Source organism: Tribolium castaneum, chromosome 4, assembly GCF_031307605.1.
Source record: "Tribolium castaneum strain GA2 chromosome 4, icTriCast1.1, whole genome shotgun sequence".
Lineage (NCBI taxonomy): Eukaryota > Metazoa > Arthropoda > Insecta > Coleoptera > Tenebrionidae > Tribolium > Tribolium castaneum.
This window is the reverse complement of record NC_087397.1, coordinates 1,378,988-1,395,359: the sequence shown is the minus strand read 5'-3', so window position 1 is coordinate 1,395,359 and position 16,372 is coordinate 1,378,988. Positions and strand designations below refer to the sequence as shown.

The 16,372-nt window shown below is 34.8% G+C and overlaps 2 protein-coding genes across 3 annotated transcripts; both read right to left on the bottom strand.

The window, feature by feature from the left end:
* REPTOR (Repressed by TOR) lies at positions 1-7,951 on the bottom strand. Of its 2 annotated transcripts, XM_015985026.2 has the most exons (6): positions 7,358-7,951; positions 7,064-7,127; positions 4,278-5,353; positions 1,727-2,176; positions 1,557-1,679; positions 1-1,501 (listed from the first exon to the last, which is right to left on the bottom strand). In XM_015985026.2, exons 3-6 carry the CDS (start codon positions 5,341-5,343, stop codon positions 1,404-1,406), a joined length of 1,737 nt encoding a protein of 578 aa, XP_015840512.1. In that variant the 5' UTR covers positions 5,344-5,353; positions 7,064-7,127; positions 7,358-7,951; the 3' UTR covers positions 1-1,403. The 2 variants fall into 2 exon arrangements, with proteins under 2 accessions (XP_015840512.1, XP_008190301.1); XM_008192079.3 differs by lacking the exon at positions 7,064-7,127 and having other exon boundaries at positions 7,358-7,949.
* Positions 7,952-8,303: 352 nt separating this feature from the next.
* LOC662839 (uncharacterized protein) lies at positions 8,304-16,097 on the bottom strand. Its single transcript, XM_008192081.3, has 5 exons — positions 15,880-16,097; positions 15,489-15,595; positions 13,514-13,630; positions 12,121-12,365; positions 8,304-10,583 (listed from the first exon to the last, which is right to left on the bottom strand). Exons 2-5 carry the CDS (start codon positions 15,591-15,593, stop codon positions 10,142-10,144), a joined length of 909 nt encoding a protein of 302 aa, XP_008190303.1. The 5' UTR covers positions 15,594-15,595; positions 15,880-16,097; the 3' UTR covers positions 8,304-10,141.
* Between the last annotated feature and the right edge of the window lie 275 nt (positions 16,098-16,372).

Sequence of the window (16,372 nt, the reverse complement as noted above, 5' to 3'; positions counted from 1 at the left end):
TAATTATAAATATCGTTTATTATTAATTGAACATTAAACAAAAATCGACAGAGTTACAAACTTAACCGATAGAAATAAATTAACATAAACTGTAACTATGAAAATACAAAACATAAGCATGGCAATACTTAAACTACAAGTATAAAACCATATCAACTTTGGATATTCGTCTGCGTTCAATGTAAAAATATATTTATGGCCATCACAGGCTCAAACCAACTCGAACAAACCATTGTGTCATCACATCACATGTATTTTACTTGGCTCACCCGCAATAATTAACCCTAAAACACAGCCCTTTTATCAAAATAAACCTAATTTATAACCCTTACAATGTAAATTCTGTCACGTTATAAACCTATGGATTAATGTAAATACCTGATTACATTGAGCTCACTTTTGCACTATATTTACATTATTATAAAGAAAGCTTATCACAAACTGAACACATTATCATCTAATCACATGTCTCAACGATTCACTTGGTGTGCTTACAAAATTTACAAAAATATAGTGGTCATTCCAAAAATAGTTATCTCTTTACACAGAACTGTTTGAAGAGCAGGTCACCAACTGTTACCAAGAAACACCTTTAATCTACCCTACGAACTAATAACCTAATAGAGCCTAGAAATAAAAATAACTGCCGGTTCACTTCACTGTCAATTTGGTTTCTTGTTTACTTCAATAATTGCCAAGTAAAATACCGACTTCGTTCAATTAAGCGCAATACAATAATCGCTACTTTAGAAACTTTTACAATCTACATGCAACAACATACTATAGTAATAATTATCAACATTTATGATAATATAGACCATTAATTTACATGCAAACAATTAAAACATCAGTAACATGAAAACCCCGCAAAACAACAAAAAGTGATGTCTCAAATAAAAACAACAGAATTTAGAATTACGACAAAACACAACCTGTGTTAATTGGAACAACGTTTAGTATTTATTTTGCAGTTCATATTGAAAGTTTAAAACAAGTTTATGCACCAATGTGGACAAAAATAAAACAGAAAGACGTGAAATCCTGCCTAAGAGCGAATTTTCAGGAAGAGGTGCATAAATAACTATTACAATTCAATAAGTATTCAAACGTAATAATACAGTGTGTTTAAAAATGGTTCATCAAGTCACCTATAAAATTTAAGTTCCATAGTCGACTTGACGAACAACGCACTGTAGCAAACAACGTAACCTAATAGGAACTATAACAAAACACTGTATCATGTATCATGACCTACTAACATAAGCTGTAAAAAATGTACCTACAGGTAATTAAAAATCGATAATTTGTAATCAAATTAAATTACATAAATATGGTTATTAAAAATATATTTTTGCTTATACCTAAAATGCGATATAGAGATTCAATTACAGATTTGGTTACACTTAAATATTATCCTCCAATCCTGTGACAGGCTGTCCTTTGTTAATTTTCTCTAGAATTTTGTTAACGTAGTCTGTGGTAAAACCCGCAACTTTCAACCCTGAAAAACACGAAACAGCGTTGCCAACTTAATTTCACATCACTGCAAATCTTACTTGTTGCAGCTTTGAAGATATTTTCGATCCTTGCCGACAACTCTTCCTGTTTTTCGGGCGACTGTTCCTGCAGTTTGGCCATCACCAGGTCCCTACATTGCGAAATCCCGTGCAAAATGTTCCCTAGACAAAAACAGTTATCGGGTTGTAACTAGCAATTTGTGCCTTACTGTGTTCATTTTCAAGCCCGTTCAGTTTGATTTTATTCGCCTCGTGTTGGGCCTTTTTCTTCAAACGGCAGGCTCTGGAGGCCAGTTTGTTCTTCTCTTTTCTGGACCTCGGCCTCACGTTGAAGGGCAGTTCGCTGACGGGCGTCATGTCGTTGATCGTCCGCCCCAACTTATCTAGTTCTTTTCCAATGTTGAAAAGCTTTCGCGCGTTTGGCGTCAGATCGTTGCCGTCGCCTTTGCGCGCTTTTCCGCTGTGTTTTATACCTCTAACTGAACAATCAGGGCTAAAAACCGGATCAGTTACTTCGTTAAGGACGTGCGGGTCTTCCATTTTACATTTCATTACCAGACGCTGCCCTTTGGGGCCTTTTGCCTGCACGTTGTATTGCCAGAAATACCGTTCTTTCTTGCTGTTTGATTGTTTAGGCACGTGTTCGTCGTCATCGGAGTCTACAAGCAGTCAAAATAGCCCGACTTAGTTTATTGCTATTGCTGCAATCTTGGAAAAAGGGAAATTCAATGGAAAAGCGCCAAAATAATATAAATAGTTTACATATCCGGGTTTTGGAGGCTTTCTCAGACCTTGGCTGCTCCTCATCATAACACCCACCAAAATTTATAAGGAAATTAATAAATAACTACTTGGACTAGCAGTGGCATAAATGGCTCCATTGTGTATTATTTTATCAAGAGAAGACACAATTTTGCACTTTTCGTCTACGAATGATTCAATTTGTGCTAATGATAACTATGAATAAGTCCATTGTTTGTGGAATTCCGTTCAACAACAGACGGCTAATGTAAATTAAAACCGATTATTCAACTTATTTTTAATCGCAGCTCAAAACAATGACTTAGTTTCCATTTTCGGAAACCTAAAAAAATCATTATGTTGTTAATTCCTTTAAGTAAAACGCAAAATCGTTTCAGATTTCGTAATATCAGACTTCTTCCGCATTATCTACGAGTCTGTAACAACTAAAAAGTAAAAAATAAGTTGTACGATAATTCTAATCGAACTCAATGTTGATCTATTTTAAACGTTAAACCTATTTATATAATTTGTGTAGTTTGTTACAAATAAACAATGTTTGATTGTAATTTTGAGGTTTACTACTAGCATTTTCAAGAATAAAAACATCATATAAACGACTGATTTGTTGATTGTTTTGTTTCATTTAATGAATTTTTCCCTTTACTTTTTTACTCATTTCACTTCGGTCACAATTTTTAAAATTGAATTTTCAAATGTTTCTTTCAAATAAAATAGAGTTTTTTTTGTTCATTTCTCAATAACGTCTTCTGATTTTATTGATTGTGGTTCAGAAAAACTGTACAAATAAATTGTATTTTTTCCGACTGTGTATAATAAAACGATGCCAAAAAGAGTTACGCCGTAGAGTTGAGACTTTATTTAAGTCAGACACGGGATATTTTGAAGATTTTTAAACAATAACAATAATGATTTGTGCACCTGAGGTGATATTATTTTATCTTGCGAAAGAACTTTTTGTCATCCAAATTTCTAATTTTTTTCTTTTTCATTGTAACAGTACAAATTATATTACTTTAATTTTCCACATTTTTTGGCAGTTTTTATTTCAAATCGGAATTAATAACTAAAAAATGTAGAAAAAATGATTTATTATTCAAGATTTCAAAATTAATAAATAATTTAAATACAAGTTTGTTGCACAATTTTGTGAAATATGTACAAAGTTAATAAAATTTACGTTCGAAAAGTTCGAATTTATTTTTTTAAATCCTATATTTTGACACAGTGTACACTTTCAGGTAAGAAAAAACCAAAAAAAAAACTAAAATAAAATAAAAAAGTCCTTTTTATTTTTGCTTTAATTTATAATAAGGGGGACAGTTTTTTTATGTTTCATATTCAGAGTTTTCATGCAAGATATTAAAAGAATTCTTTGAGTTTATTTATTTATTTCAATATTTTTATTCCTTGACAGAAAGATAAAAAAAGTTCTATTAAAAATAGTAAACAAATATCGGTTACTTTTGAAAAAAATGTAACAGCAGAAAAAGAAAAGTAAACCAAATAAAAACAAAAAAAAATTAAAAAATATTCTAATGGGAGTGAAATACCTGACCTGGCCATGAGCAGAATATTTTTAATTGTTGGTAATATCTTCAGCCTTCTTTTTAATATCTAAATCCTAGATTATAAACACTATTTTAAAACACGCCCATAGCAACGTGTTTTAAATTAAAATGTTCTATCAAAAAAAATTGATAACACTAATACAAAAACGTTTAAAGTTCTCGGGTGTCTACGTAGACAGCCTTGGAACTTTAAGCTTGTGTTTTCGCTCTCATATTATTGATAACTATAATAACTCGAAATTCTTTTCTTTGTGAACAAATGAAGTGTCTATTTTTTGTTGTTTTGTAATTGAGTTGATGAGCAACAACCTTTGAAATTTTCATTCACAAAAACACGACTTGTACTTTGGATCCAGAATGTTCCTCGTACAATCAGCAAAATATTTGGACAAGTATGCCAAGTGCGCCTATCACTTGTCCAACTCACCTATTTCCGACGAAACATCCTCATAATGATGATCCCCATCGCTCTCCTCATCCGTATCAAACTCATCATGCGAGAAATCCTGCGGATCCGGACTCAGAATCCCTCCCGTGGAGATGGAGGACGTCGATCCGGCCTCCGCCAGCGACCCCGTGGACAGCAAATGCTTCCTCGGCTCCCTCCTCTGCCAGATATCGGCAAAGCCCACGTGCGTGGGCGCCGAGGACGACAGCCGCGAGGTGTGACTGCTCCTCGGCATCCGCACGTTCGGCGACGTGGAGGGCGTGCTTTTCTGCACCCCAGCGGCGACCCCTCGCTCCGGCGAGATGTAATTCTCCCGCTTCATGAGCAGCTCGTGCAAAGTGCTGTGTTTCTGCGCCCCCATGTGCAGCGGCGACGACCGCAACTGGGGCGAATTCGAGCTCTGACTGGCGGGGCTGAAGGCCGAAACGGGGGTCTTGGCGCTGTACATGTCGAAGTGGTTGGAGGCAACTGGCAGGTCCAGGTCCCTGTACAGGAACATGCTGGGCTGGGGGCACGAGGAGGACGCTGTGACCGTGGGGCTGTTGTTGTTGAGGTGGTTGGAGTTCTGGACAAACGCCGTGGACATCTTCTGGGACATGTTCAGGTACGTGTTTTCCTCCGGGAGGAGCAAATCGTCGAAGTTCAAGTCGCCGAGGAGGGTGTCGTCGTTGGCGTTCAGTTCGGCCAAAGTGGGGCCCTGGATCAGGTCGGCCTTGTCCACTTGGAAGATGTCGTCGTCGTCCATGTGGATCAAAGCCTCGGTCTTTATCGTCTCGTCGCTGATTATCAGGCGATTGCCCCACACGGTCGTGTTGTCGAAGCCGTCAGGGGTCTGCATGTTGCCCAAGGTGCTGTCTGGGTACAGGGGCGATTGCGAGTTGTCCAAGTCGATGCCGAAGTCGCGGTAATCGGATATTTCCATTATACGGCGCGTTGGGATCGGGACACTGGCAGAAGTGTTCATTATTGACGGTTCTTCACGTAAGGGCTCCTCCTTGATTGTTATTCCGGGGTCGACGAAATAACTCCTCGTAAAATCACTCATGACTAGTGACCTGTAAAAATACAATTCAATGCCGGGCCCCACATGGTCTAAATAAATATCAATTACACCGAAAGTGGGGCAAATTGAAACACAACTTTAGAAAGAAAACTCGCATTCATTCAAATACTTCAAGGATTTGGGAAAAATTAATAGTTAAATAATCGTATTGGGTGTCACTTGAGCTGTTCTTATGAATCATTTCGATGAAACCCTATAAAAATGGCTGAACAATGCGGTATTAAAAAATTAATAAAACGTAGTAAATGCCAATGAAAATTAACATTTTAAATGGAAAAATGTGACTCAATATGTTTTTAGAAAAACGCTTCGATAATAAACAAAAAATGTGTTTATAAACATCACCAAAATTCTTGCACCGCCGGTCTACTAGGTAATCGAAAAATCATAATTCAAAATTCAAAATGTTTGTGCTAAGTATAATATTATTGGTATCTAGCTCCACCCCAGGTGAAAATGCAAGGTGAAAAAAATTAATCGAAAAATTTACGTTATTGGGCAGTAAATGCAGATTACGGAAAAATTTTTGAAAAAATGAAAAAGCTTTCGTGAGGCCCTTCAGTATACAGAATTGACTTTGTTTGTTTACCATAAACAACCACCAGCTCGTTTGTGCATCATTCTTTGTTAAAATGGTTGTCCCTTTTATTTTTAAATAAAAATTTTACGATGTTTTACCATATTTTTCCCCCAACCCTGGTATGCAGTTATTCAATGCGAGCTATTCTCCTTGGAATTTGAATAGTTTTGTAACTCAATCAACATATCAAATTATTAGATAATATTTTATGGAAATGACGATTTCTCATTCAATATCTCCCCCTTTTCCGATTTACATATCAATAAAATGTGAATAAAAAATATAAACACGAAATTAATTTACATTACAAATTCATAAAAACCGAACCGAAAATAGGTCCAAGTTATTCATGTGAAAATTTGGAGGCCGAACCGCCCATTTGGCAAACAATAAATGTCACTTTTAACTTATAACATCGTCTCAAAAATGACGAAATTTCTTGCAAAATTGGTGGGAAGAGAAACACTCTCATAACATAACTATCTCGTATCAAGTTTATTAATGATAGTCATAACATGGTGATCTGCAATAAAATTTAAAAAATGCACAAGTTCTAGATTTTAACAATTTAAATGCTGTCACATTTAAATTTAAATAATCAAAAAAATTAGAGATTAAGAGTTCACAGTTCAAAAACCATATCCAAAGTAGACAAAACATTTTACAAGTACGCGCCCTTTCCCGAACACCCCGTATACAACCAAAAAAACTAATTAAATTTTATACTATTCACCTAAGTGAATAGATTTTTTGAGAGGTGCTCTGATTTAAATTAAATTCCAATACCAAGTGTTTACAAATGTGACTTATTTACATATACCCAGAAGTAGTCAAATCTAGGATTGACAAAAACAGATAAAAAATTAAATCCCTATCAAATTATTCAAGGTTATGCAAAACATTTAAAGTTGGCCCTGTTCTAACGTCAAACGTGATATTGACATTTGATAAATAATCACAGCCGTAAATGTTTAATTAGCAAAAACGTTAAAAAGTGAATGAATTGGGGTTCACCGTTGAGGCAAAATGTTACACAATGTTGGGAAATAGTAAAAAAGTGATGAATGATAGATGGCATTCTTTGAACAACAAATGTGTTGGTTGAAAACAAAAACAAGCTACCTTAATGTTTGTTGTGGTATTAGCTCGGTAATTTACCCAATCTGACACGTGCTGTGCCACTCTCCTGAGAAAAGGAGATAAACAATACGTCAATACAACAAAACAAGCAATCCAATCGTATTTTCGTATTTTATGAATCAATATTCTGAGCGAACTGGCGAACGTAAACAACAGCGTCTAGTAAACAAAATATGCAAAATAAAAACGAGGCGACAGTTGTAGTACTCGTAAAATTTGAAAATGCCGATAAGCGATCGACCTTTCAACCCGAAGAATTGAAAATTATCGCCGTACCAAGGATAAAAGTTCAAATCCCGTGCCGAGTCAATGAAAAATCCACCATAACAATCAGACCATCAGCATGACTCAATGTTTTGGATCCCTTCGATAGCCTCTCACGCAATGTCACTCGCCAACGACCACTCACAAGCACGGCACAATGGACGAGAAACCACTTGATAACACAACAAACCGAACAATTTTATGCTAAATCACAAAATATGTGAAACAATAAACCAGGTTTATTAAAGGTCACATGAATACATTCAATCAATTTTCTGCGCCAATGGGAAGCCAGAACGGTACACTTGCACCAATGAGGGTGTTCACTTTGTGCAAAACTTAAATGTACAGCATTTTCAAGAAATTTGCAACGTCAACACTGTATTTTTAGATCTGCTGATAGCAGCGTTATCACTTAACGAATGACAACTCGATCATCATTGTCCAATCGGAAAAGCGAACGGTTTAGGCGACTTTGACGACTGTCAGAACCACTGTTTTGATACAACACAGCACACTTTGATCGTCCACATTGTCAGCCATTTCCTTTATTTGCAAACACTTAATTTCGCTGACGTCAGCGCAGAACTTGGCTATGGATATGATATTCGCGGCCTTGGTACTCGCAAAGTCACAAACACACGTGATCGCTCAAGGAACACAAATAAAATAAAAATAAAACCAACAATAACAAACGCACCGGCGGCATCTATGCGACAACCATCAACTCACCAAAAACAGGTCGCTGTACATCCACCTTACAGACTTCTACTCTTTTTCAGTTGTCAAAAAAGAAAAATTAAAATAAAAAATCAAACTTTTTAAACGCTTTATTGACTATTTGTTCATCTCATTTATACTTTTGTTGTTTAAGCATGGTTACAATTATATTATTTCCCTTGTATATCTTTTTTTGAGTTAAGTTCGAGTACCTCCAAAAAGGGAAAAAAATAGTATAGGGTGTTTTTTTTATTTATTTATTTTTGATGAAATAAAATATATTCGAGGGCTGGTTGCCCCAAATGCAAACCCTAGATAATTATTGCCTCGTTTGCATTTAGGGAACTCGCCTTGGTCAATCTAATCATGTGTCTCTCTATCTCCTATAGGCCTAAGTATTACACACAATTTAAATAAAGGAATGGAATGGTTGTTATCTTAAAAACCGTAAACGCCAATTTGTTTATTTTATAAAGGGAATGTTTTTTAACTGGGCAACAAGCGCACTTTGCCGCAATAATTTAAAAAGATATAGGCAACGCTTCAGTTTTCAAAAACTAATACATCTCTTTGACTATACTCTAGTGCGTATAATCAAAGCTCATTTCTGCTGTATTATAACTACAATTAAATATCACAATGGCCGGCCTGCACTACATCTTGAAAGTTTCACAAAATTGAAACTGCCAACAGGAAGTTAAACAGCCAGCTTACAATCGCCCTAAGATTTCATTCTAAGTTTTTGCACCATCCTAGAAAAATTGGATATGGTGGATTTAAAGCACTAAACGATTTCTGGCGGCTACAAGTGCGTTGGAACTGACACGACCGCAACCGCGCCAAAATATAAAACATCTGCTCTATTCTAACTAGTCCTTACTACACAATGTTTCCCTTTTCAGTCTTTGATAGTCTTTAATCACAGTATTAAAAGTTAATTCATAAGTAGACACTACGCACATTGCCCGAAAAGTCCGAATTGATGCTGCGGTCGCGTCATTTGAGCATTGTAGAAGAAACGCACGTGTAGCTCATCGTTACACTTTTTCCTTGCCTGTGTTCTAACCATGTTGTTTTTGTGTTCGTTACTACAATGTGAGGAAAGGTGCCGAGGAAAAAATTGAGACAAGGTTTACTTGACTTTTTCTTGTCTAATGTATGAATAGCACAGCCTTTTGAGGAAGGATGTTTAAAAGGTCGAATCGAATTCCCACACTTTTCTCGAACTTGACCAATGAATCCGAACTCGTCCAATATACAGCCTGTTCCGTCTTAACCCCCTAAACGCACATTAGGTGTAAAGAAAGCTGACAAAAACGCCTTTAAAATAACTCAAATCCAAAAACGCATTAAAAATCTTAAAAATATTTTCATTAAGCAGGACCTAAGAAAATATGGTTGTACACAAATTTTCAGAAGACTATCTTTATTAGAACTACTAATACTTCTAATGTGAGGTTTGGACGGAACACTCTGTACAATAAAACACTGAACGACACAAAAACAAACAGGTGTCATACATTGTGACCGAAACAATTTTTAAACCAATCAAATTGTCAACTTTAAGCAGTAATATTACGTTAGTTATAGAATTTCCTCATTTAGTAATAATCAGTTATATTAGAGATATTTTGTCAAACAAAGCCTTGAGTGAAGTTGATGGGCTTCAAAAATTGTAGCGCACAATCCTAATGTAAATTATCGTTGCTTGAAGAGTTCGAGTGAAGTATACTTGTGTGAACGTGCATTTGTCTTTAATTTCTCTGCACAAAACAGGAAGAAAATAAAAATTTGCAGCAAATATTCGTTGCTCATGCATAATTTAGCGTTGGTGTTATTTTCTATTTAGCGCTGAGCAAATAACTGTCAGAGATATGTAGATAGTAATTTGTATTCTCCTTTCCTTTCCTGTGCAGAAGATTTAAAGTGCAGTTTGTACTTTTGTAGCCCACCGAAGTTTTGGAATAAATTTTTGCAGTCTGTATGTAATTTTGGAAGCGGTAGAAAAATTCTCAATAAAAAAGCTAATCGGTTGTAAGCTGTGCGTCCGCAGCCTGCTATAGAAAAAAGAAGTGTTTACTGCCCCTCCGTCCCTCCCCCCTGCTCGTCGTTGGCCCTATCATGGGGGCGCAGGATAGCCCTGACAGTTTCGAAGTGTTTTTTGAACCCTAGTTTTGCGTACAGAGCTTTGGATGCGTCGTTTTCAGGACGGATGACGACGAAAGGCAGATAACCCCTTTCTGTCACCACTTTGGTCAGGTACTTGGCAAGGATCAGGCCGTAGCCTTTTCTCCTGTATTCAGGTCGCGTTTGCATCGAAAACATTGCACCGTAATAAGATTGGACCATCCAGGCTGCTAGGTCACCCGAAGCTGAGAAAACTCCGTAACAAGGCAGCTTTTCGATTAGTTTTTCGAAAATTTCCACGCATTCCATGTGATTGGCTGGGTATAGGTCGTGGATGGTTTGAGCATACTCGGGAGTCAACTGCAGCATCTCCGCATCCTCTGCGAATACCCTGAAGCAGCAACAAAATTCAAAGATTTTTTTATCAAATTTTCTTCACTATGTATGTGTTTTTTTTATTATTTAAGTTATAGTATTAATACTCCTGTTTAAGTACTGTTACTCTAATAATAATAATAATAATAATAATAATAATAATAAAACAAAAAGGAAGATACATCAAACAAAAGAGAAAATACAAAAAAAATAAACATAACAAAAAAAATACAAAATAACCGGTAAATTTCTAAAACAGTCCCAGTTGTTCAGAAACTAGCTTGTCAAATATTGCAGATTTGAAACTTAATGTGGTTTATTTTCAATCTGCACTCCTTACTTTTGGGTTTATTTCAGTAAAATTTGTAGAACGCTAAATTTTTTATCGTTAAAAGGTGTTTATAAGAAGTTGAAAAAGGCAAAAGATATGAATGTAAACTAATTAGGTATTAGATAAAACTTTCACAAAACAGGTAAGTGAATGAGTTTAGTTCACAATCACGTAACTTTCAGCGTAATTATTGGTAATTTTTCGGCGTATTTTAGCAAAATCGCTCTACTCAGGCCAACAAACGTCAGTTTGAATCAAAATTATTATTATTACAGTTACTTATAATTAATATTATTTATTATTGAGTTTCTCGGCCAAAAACAAAATAAATCTAACGAAATAAACGAAAAGAAAATCCTTATTTTGACCCTTTATTTGTAAAGTGTTTGGCTAAAAGATGTACCTACTAAATATTCGAAAAAAGCAAAAATAACTGTGTACGTAAGTATTTTTCGACTGCTTTTAAAGCTACATCATTTCTCGATCAATTTGAGTTTCAATTTTAGCAAAATTTTGTAAGAAAAGTGAGTTTTTGCTCAAAAATCTGCTTAAGCATGTAAATTTTTTTGACCAAACTAAACAACACATTGCAAAAAAATTCGCACTCATCAATAGATCAAAATCTGCGACTGAATTAAAAACTTTCCGCCTTATTAGAGTAAAATTTTTCAAAATAAGTACGTTTTAGCTCAAAATGACGAAAAATTTTGTGTCTTTAGAAACTTTTTAACCTTTTTTAACAAAATTTCGTAAAGATAGCGAACTGTAAATCATTATAAACAAGTCAAAAAAACGCCAACTTTATTTAATAAAATTTCGAAAAATAACTGATTCTTATATTCAAAAACCATATAACTTTGCAAAATAAATAAATTTCTGACCCAAAAATAAGAAAAATCTAACGAAATGCTAAATATTTTCTCGGTCACTCTGAGTCAGATTTTGCGATAAAAGTGAAATTTTTGTTTAAAATGAGCTTAAACATTTGAAAAAATGAAAGATTTTAAACAAAATACTTTTGCCTAAATAGCGAGAAAGATCAAAATAACTGAATAGGAATTATTTAGCAAAATAAATCAGTTTTTAGCTCAATAAGATAACTTATTTGTAAGGTAATTAGGTAATCTAACGACTATTATAGGTATTATTGTTTGTTTTTTTAATCATTTTTAGATTTATTTTTTATGGATTAATAAATTTCAACAAAAATATTTTTACTTACACATTTGTACTGTCTTCCTCCTTGGTGGGTTCGCTGAGCACATAAATGTCCCCATATTGTTTTTCTATCGTTCCTATCTGACTGTAAAATTCTTCGATTTTATTCATAATGTTAGCGTGTGTAAAGTTGAGATAGATTGGTTGTGTCCAATCGATTAAAACATCTTCTTCTGCTAAAAGTTCCAAATGCTCCAGTTGGTCGCAAGGACAAAAAACACTGAAGCTTTCGTAAATTTTCCCGTTAGGCTAAAAGCACATGCTCTAATTAATCAAAAGATACGCAACATTACTATCGCTAATGGTGCGCAAGAAATGATTTATTGGGAATTAAAAAACCTCGCAGACCTCTCTTTATTGCATGTATCGACGGAAGTAATCGCGAAATCAAATAAAATTTCAGGAAAACTGCACATTTGTTCTCAGATATAAACATAAAGCACGTAAGTCTACAAAGAACGCTGCCCTTAGGCCTTGGCTGGCTATTATACGCATTCAGCGCAATCCTCTTACCCTACTCTCTAAAAATCCATTTAAACAAGTCGCAAACTAAAAATAAATTCACTAGTGCGAGTTTACAATTTCAAAATAAACACTCGGTAAGGTGGAGGCAACAATTTTGCGTTCATTATTCATTTGATAGTAGTTTTCGTCACGGAAGGCTTTCGCCGCAATATCCCCGTAAGTTAAATTAGGCAAAAAGCCAAGTGGGCCAAGGACCCCGGAATTCCACCCCCAGTTGATGATTATGTAAGTAGTGACCGCTGTTTTTTAACAGAGCCATAAATCTCAAGATATTTAAACCGAACAAAGTCGTTGTTTCCAAGAGAAATTTGAGACACCCGTATCGATCGATCGATGTCAATTGGTGCCACTATACCGTAAAATAAAACGCGAAATTATTTCCCTTCCAAGCCAAAAATACCAAAAATCCGAACCAACAAATACGAACGCTGAAATGAAGTGGAAATTAATTCTTCAACTCGGATTTAAAAGCAACGAGCGCAACTATTGAATAGTTGAAAGAATCTCAACGTTTCTTTATTCCCTGAAAAATTAATCGGGACCGTTCTCCCTTTTATCAGCGGCTGAAAATCCGCGTTAAGTAGCCCCATAACTAATTCATTAACCCTTTTCCCTCACTAATTCATTAAAAGCCCGGTGATTGGGTTAAAAAAGCCGTTGGATTGACATGTTAGCCTCTAAACTTGCGGCTCGTTCAATACAACTACTTAGGAGTAATTTTCACGACTGCTAATCCCCCAATTAGGCGATTGTAAGCGACTCCGTTTGCTCCAATTACGCAGGAATTTGCCGATCGTTTTGTTGAAGCATTTGAAATGCGGCGTTTTTTGGCATGACCTTCACCTGTGCGGAAAGACTCATAAAAAGCTTACCGTGCTTGTCATGCCAGGAAAGTGGAGGATCACGGGTTGATCAGGCCACGTTTTCGTCACGTAGAAATGAAAGTCCCAAACACGGTCGTTCAAATAGGTTTTCAGTGTTTGGTGGAACTGGAAAAAGGGAAGAAAACGTGTGAAAACGCAAATTAAGCGCTTTCATTTCACTTAATAAAGGTTTGGAAATTTTATGCAGACTGCTTTCCAGGTAAGGAGATGCATGTCAGAAGTGAAATATGCTAATCATATTGCGTGATTTTTGAATAGGAGATTAGGTCGATACACACGAGCAAAGTTGTACACAAGTACGGGTAATTATTTAACTGTTTCACTGGTTTATAATTTTAGTTGCGTCTTAATACTACCAATTTTATTTAAAAAATATGTTTTTAATTTAGGAAATACACATAAAAAGTATTGAAGTATTTTCCTTTTTTTTAGATTTGAGTCAGAAATTTTTGGTTAAAAATGTATAAAACGAAAAAGTATAAATAAATAAAATAAATAAAAATGTACGTAATTTTGCCGGGTATTTATTTCTAAAGTCCTTACTTTAACCATAAACAAATAAACCTAAGATACATTAAAAATATGTCAAGAATATATCATAGAATAAGTCCTTCATGTTAACATTTTTTGGTAAAAAATGTTTAGTTTGTAAATTTTACCTTCATTTTTGAGAATATTTTTTCAAAAATCTGATGACTGCAAAAACTTTCGCCAATAATTTCCAGATGTAGATGCATTTCTAAACGAATAGTAATAAGACATTGACAAAATTTACAATTTCCTATTGCTTATTAATTAAATTTTGTCTAAACTGAACTAGAAAATAAGAATACATAATACATTATTGTTCTGTAAATCTTTTTTCAATATTTTGTTGTCAGTATATTACAATTCCTTATAATAATTATTAATAATTCATTAATTAATTCAGTGAAAAAATTTGTAGGCAAAAAAATTGTTAAGATGTTATTTACATAAAACAGGTTAAAAAAATTTAGCCAGTTTCAAAAAATTATTACGTAAATAAAAATTAAAAATTCAAATCAACAATAAAAATTGTATACCTATAGAGAAAAAAATTAGTATTTAATCGCAAACGCTCATTTCTGAGCGAAGAAACTTATCAGATTCAGCTTGTAGGTACAGTTTATCTCAAAATAAATTAGTTGTAAACTTGGAAACATTTTTTCAAAGCTTCAATATTTAACTTTGTCTAAAAATTGCAAAGTTGACACTGACAATATTAACACTTACACTCAGGGCCGGTTTATAGAAAGCTCAATTAAAGTTAATTGCCCTGTTAAAGTTAACAACGCGAATGGACCAATTAAATTGGTTCAGATTGGTCACGTGACCACTTAATCACGCATTTAATTGAGGATCAGATTAATGACGCTTTTAAAATATTCCATTTATTATTTATTTTCACTAATCAAAACTATAATGCCTTCGATTAAATTTTCCATTCAAGCGATAATTAAGTTGATAATACCGAAAAATCTGCAGACTGACAATACAGAACTAATCGTGCATCACATAATACGTTATCCATGGTTGTGAAGTAGATTGCATTTAAATTTTAGAAAATAAATAACTGGATATTTTTTGATCAGTTGTAGAATTTCTAAATAACGTCCAAAATAATTAACTTTCATCTTAGCAGCTCCTGGCAATATAACGAAGTTTACAGAATTACCGAAATTTGTCTAACAATTCGCAACTTGAACAAAACAACTCTCACTGATTAATTCGTCATAATTAACACCAAACTTTATAAAATATAATTAATTTAATTATATTATTCTAATTTTCTCCCCCATACTAAAATATTTTAATGTACGTCATTTTTACAAATAATTATCCCGGCGCATCCACCAAAAGTGAAACAGTAATCTTTGAGTCGAGTCGAAAAAATGCATTTTGAAGCAGTACGGAGTACAACAAAACCAGAACAAAACCTTACCTTAATTGAGTGAGGCAAAAATTGTCCAATAAATTCAATTATGTCTGGCAGTTCGGAGTCTTCAAGTAATCTGAAATTTTTCCCCTCTGACAATATTTCTTCCATTGCTGAAAATGAAGCACATACCTCGCTTATACCACCAATTAACCCAAATAAAACCCCACTAGAAAAACTACTAAAACAAAAAGTAAAAAACCGCCGGCCAATAAAAAAGCGATATAAAATCATTTCAAAATTGAAATCGTTTATGTAAGGGAAACGTGCCCGCAAGTGTTGAGTCATAAAATTGCACAACACGGCATTACATAAATTACAACCCTAATATTGAAATTTGTGATCCTCGAACGGAATGTGCAACTCAACACACGAAACACTTAACTTAATACTTTACCTCGTTTAAGACGAGCAATCTAAGAAAACCTCCGCTCTAGTCCTGCGTGCAGTGTCCTTAAATTGTGACAGAAACCGGATTTAGCAAAAGAATGTATATCTCGTGTGCCGGAGTATTTGCAAACGAGTGATAGGAGGAAAAGCACATTGATCGACTCGCAGGGTGCGGAGAGGTCTGCAGCCCCCGAGCGCTCCCCTTGTACTGCAGCTGCCCTCACACTGGATTTGGTGGGAAGCGAAATGGTCGCGCACGACGCACCTAACTTGCGCAAAATATGCACGAAAATGCGATATGTCGCTAGGGCATAGATACAGTGCTTTCGCTAATTGTTCTAATTGGAAAAAATACAAATGCCAAGTGTGGGTGGTACAAGACATTCTAGGTATTCATTAACCAGGAAATTAAAAGCTCTGACTTCAAGGCTTGATCATCGGAGGCTGCTTGCTCCAAATTGCCTCATAATTATAATGTTTACAAGCGGTGGCAATGACCA

Bases quoted from the DNA above. Each gene is read 5' to 3' on its own strand.
- REPTOR (XM_015985026.2), bottom strand. From the start codon at position 5,343: ATGAGTGATTTTACGAGGAGTTATTTCGTCGACCCCGGAATAACAATC. The intron at 2,177-4,277 runs GTGAGTTGGACA...GACTGCTTGTAG, and splicing joins GGATGTTTCGTCGGAAATAG to ACTCCGATGACGACGAACAC. The intron at 1,680-1,726 runs GTAAGGCACAAA...GTTTTTGTCTAG, and splicing joins CGGGCTTGAAAATGAACACA to GGAACATTTTGCACGGGATT.
- LOC662839 (XM_008192081.3), bottom strand. From the start codon at position 15,593: ATGGAAGAAATATTGTCAGAGGGGAAAAATTTCAGATTACTTGAAGAC. The intron at 13,631-15,488 runs GTAAGGTTTTGT...CCCTTTTTCCAG, and splicing joins TTTTGCCTCACTCAATTAAG to TTCCACCAAACACTGAAAAC. The intron at 10,584-12,120 runs GTAAGTAAAAAT...TTGCTGCTTCAG, and splicing joins GAGGAAGACAGTACAAATGT to GGTATTCGCAGAGGATGCGG.